This window comes from Acanthamoeba castellanii (assembly GCF_000313135.1).
Source record: "Acanthamoeba castellanii str. Neff unplaced genomic scaffold scf7180000084695, whole genome shotgun sequence".
Lineage (NCBI taxonomy): Eukaryota > Discosea > Longamoebia > Acanthamoebidae > Acanthamoeba > Acanthamoeba castellanii.
In genome coordinates this window covers 24,526-26,694 of record NW_004457259.1, presented here as the reverse complement: position 1 = coordinate 26,694, position 2,169 = coordinate 24,526, and the positions used below count along the sequence as shown (strand labels likewise).

General features: G+C 52.6%; 1 protein-coding gene across 1 annotated transcript; it reads left to right on the top strand.

Moving 5' to 3' along the window:
- Positions 1-75: 75 nt before the first annotated feature.
- ACA1_351660 (leucine rich repeat domain containing protein) lies at positions 76-1,265 on the top strand (the record flags this gene model as incomplete). Its single annotated transcript, XM_004333073.1, has 5 exons — positions 76-120; positions 224-304; positions 399-533; positions 605-694; positions 765-1,265. 5 exons carry the CDS (start codon positions 76-78, stop codon positions 1,263-1,265), a joined length of 852 nt encoding a protein of 283 aa, XP_004333121.1.
- Positions 1,266-2,169: the final 904 nt, after the last annotated feature.

Sequence of the window (2,169 nt, the reverse complement as noted above, 5' to 3'; positions counted from 1 at the left end):
TGGTGTGTGCGCGATGTAGGCAAGCGTATCACTGCGCTATCTCAGACGGCCAAAGGCGCTGCCTACCGTGATACGATGAGTCGCTTGTCCATGCTGCTCGAAGAGATCCCCAGCGTTAGGGTGAGTCGTCTCTAGAGGCCTCTCTGCCATTGCTCGTGTTCGGTTGATGATCGTCCCATAATGTGCATGTGCTGACCAACATGACCACTTTGTCTCAACGTAGTTGGAGTCCAGACGGCCAGGCCAGTTGGAATGCAAGACCATGGTCAATCTCTCCCGCTTCAAATCGCTGCAGTACCTTGAGGTCCGTATTGTCCGTCCACTCCATCATCGTGAGGTGTAGTGGTCTAACTGCTCTCTCTCTCTCTCTCTCTCTCTTTCGTATGTTCTCGCGTTAGATCGATGAGGTGTTTCCTCCGCTCATCCAGAACTTGCGGGATAAGGTGGGGCCGCGATTGGTGCAACTCATTTGTCTCAACTCGGGTGTGACCACATTGCGAGATCTTCTTGTAAACAAGCCAAGCGGGGACGAGGTGAGTCTCTCTCTTCTCTTCTCTTCTCTTCTCTCTACCACCACAACGTTCGTCCATAACGCCTGTTCCAGGATGCCGAGGTGGAGCAACCATCTGACTGGAGAGAACTCAACGTTCTCGACTGCAGCCATAACCAAATCGTAGAGATTGACGCATCTCTCGTACGCACCCCGCTTGATGTTTGACTTGAAGTCCAGTAGTGCAGCCCTTTCTTACATCTCATCACTACAGCATGCGCTGGTTAACGTCAGGCGCGTCGCGCTCGCACACAACCTCATTCGGAAGATCGAAAACCTGGATCACTGTATAAAGCTGGGCCTGCTCGATCTGGGGTTCAACAAAATCGCCTCCGTGCAGGATATCCACTTCGTGCTGGGCGGGCTCAAGGTGCTCATACTGTGTAACAACCAAATCAAGACCACGAGCTCCCTCGATAAGCTCTACTCGCTGGAGAAGCTGGACCTCAGCAACAACGCCATCGACGACCCAGACGAGATCAAGCGGCTGAGCGAACTGCCGCTGCTGGTCTACCTCAACACCCTGGGCAACCCCGCGTGCATCCGTAATCGGACCCGAGCCAGCTCGCGGGAGGAGTGCTACCGACACTACCGGCGAGAGATCGTGGCCCACTTCATCACCGAGCGAAGCGACATCAATGACCGGCTCAAGGTGTTCGACGAGCAGCCGGTGAGCGAGGAGGAGATCCACAAGGCCCTACAAGCGAAGAGGTAACAATCATCATGCTTGGTGTGGTCATGATGGGCGGATGCAAGGCGACGGACACTGATAATGGTTTGGCTTTGCTTTACCTTGCAGGAAGGAAAAGCCGGCAGCAGACCGATACTCTACGCTCACCCCGACGCGTCCTGCAACTTCCACGCACAGCACCTCTGAGCCCTCCCAGCCAAGGCGAGGTTCGGTAGTCGATGGTGCGCTCACCCTTTTTCCTCCGAATTTGCCATAAGCGTTTATTTATTTACTCTTTTATTTTCTATTATTGCAGAGTCGACGGCCTTAATTCGATTGAGGCCCTCGAACGCCGGCGGTATGGCGATCGCGAGCATCGTCGGCACAACCACGGAGCCTGAACTGGCTGCCTCGGTTAATAACCAACCTTCAAGCGTACCAGGTAAGTCCCTTTTGGCCTCAAGATTGCTCGTGCTGCGTCCGCGCTGACCACAGCCTGTCTCTCTTCCCGTTCCTCTTTCACACGTTGCCCACTGGCGCAGCCGATTTTCTCGTTCGCCCCAAGAAGAAGAAGGTGCAACACGCCGTGTTAAAATCAAAGTTTAATCCTTATGTTATGGTGTTTGAAAATTAAGGAGCGGACGGAGAGAGATATACATTAATATGGATATACATTGATATTTATATATAAGATTTATATATACCTATTAGTATCAAGCTTATTATTTATCTAATAAATGAACGCAACGCATATCTGAGAACCACTGACATCTATCATCAGGTGCTAATGCAACGCTGAAATTGATGAATGCCCTAACCGTGTCGGACTTATGATGTTCCTGCTCTGTGCAGAAGAAGCGCGTGGCCGTGATCGAAGCCGTGGGCAGTCCGGCCTCACCACAACAGCGCCCCCGAAGAGCGAACCTCAAGATATGGCGCCCGCCGAGGC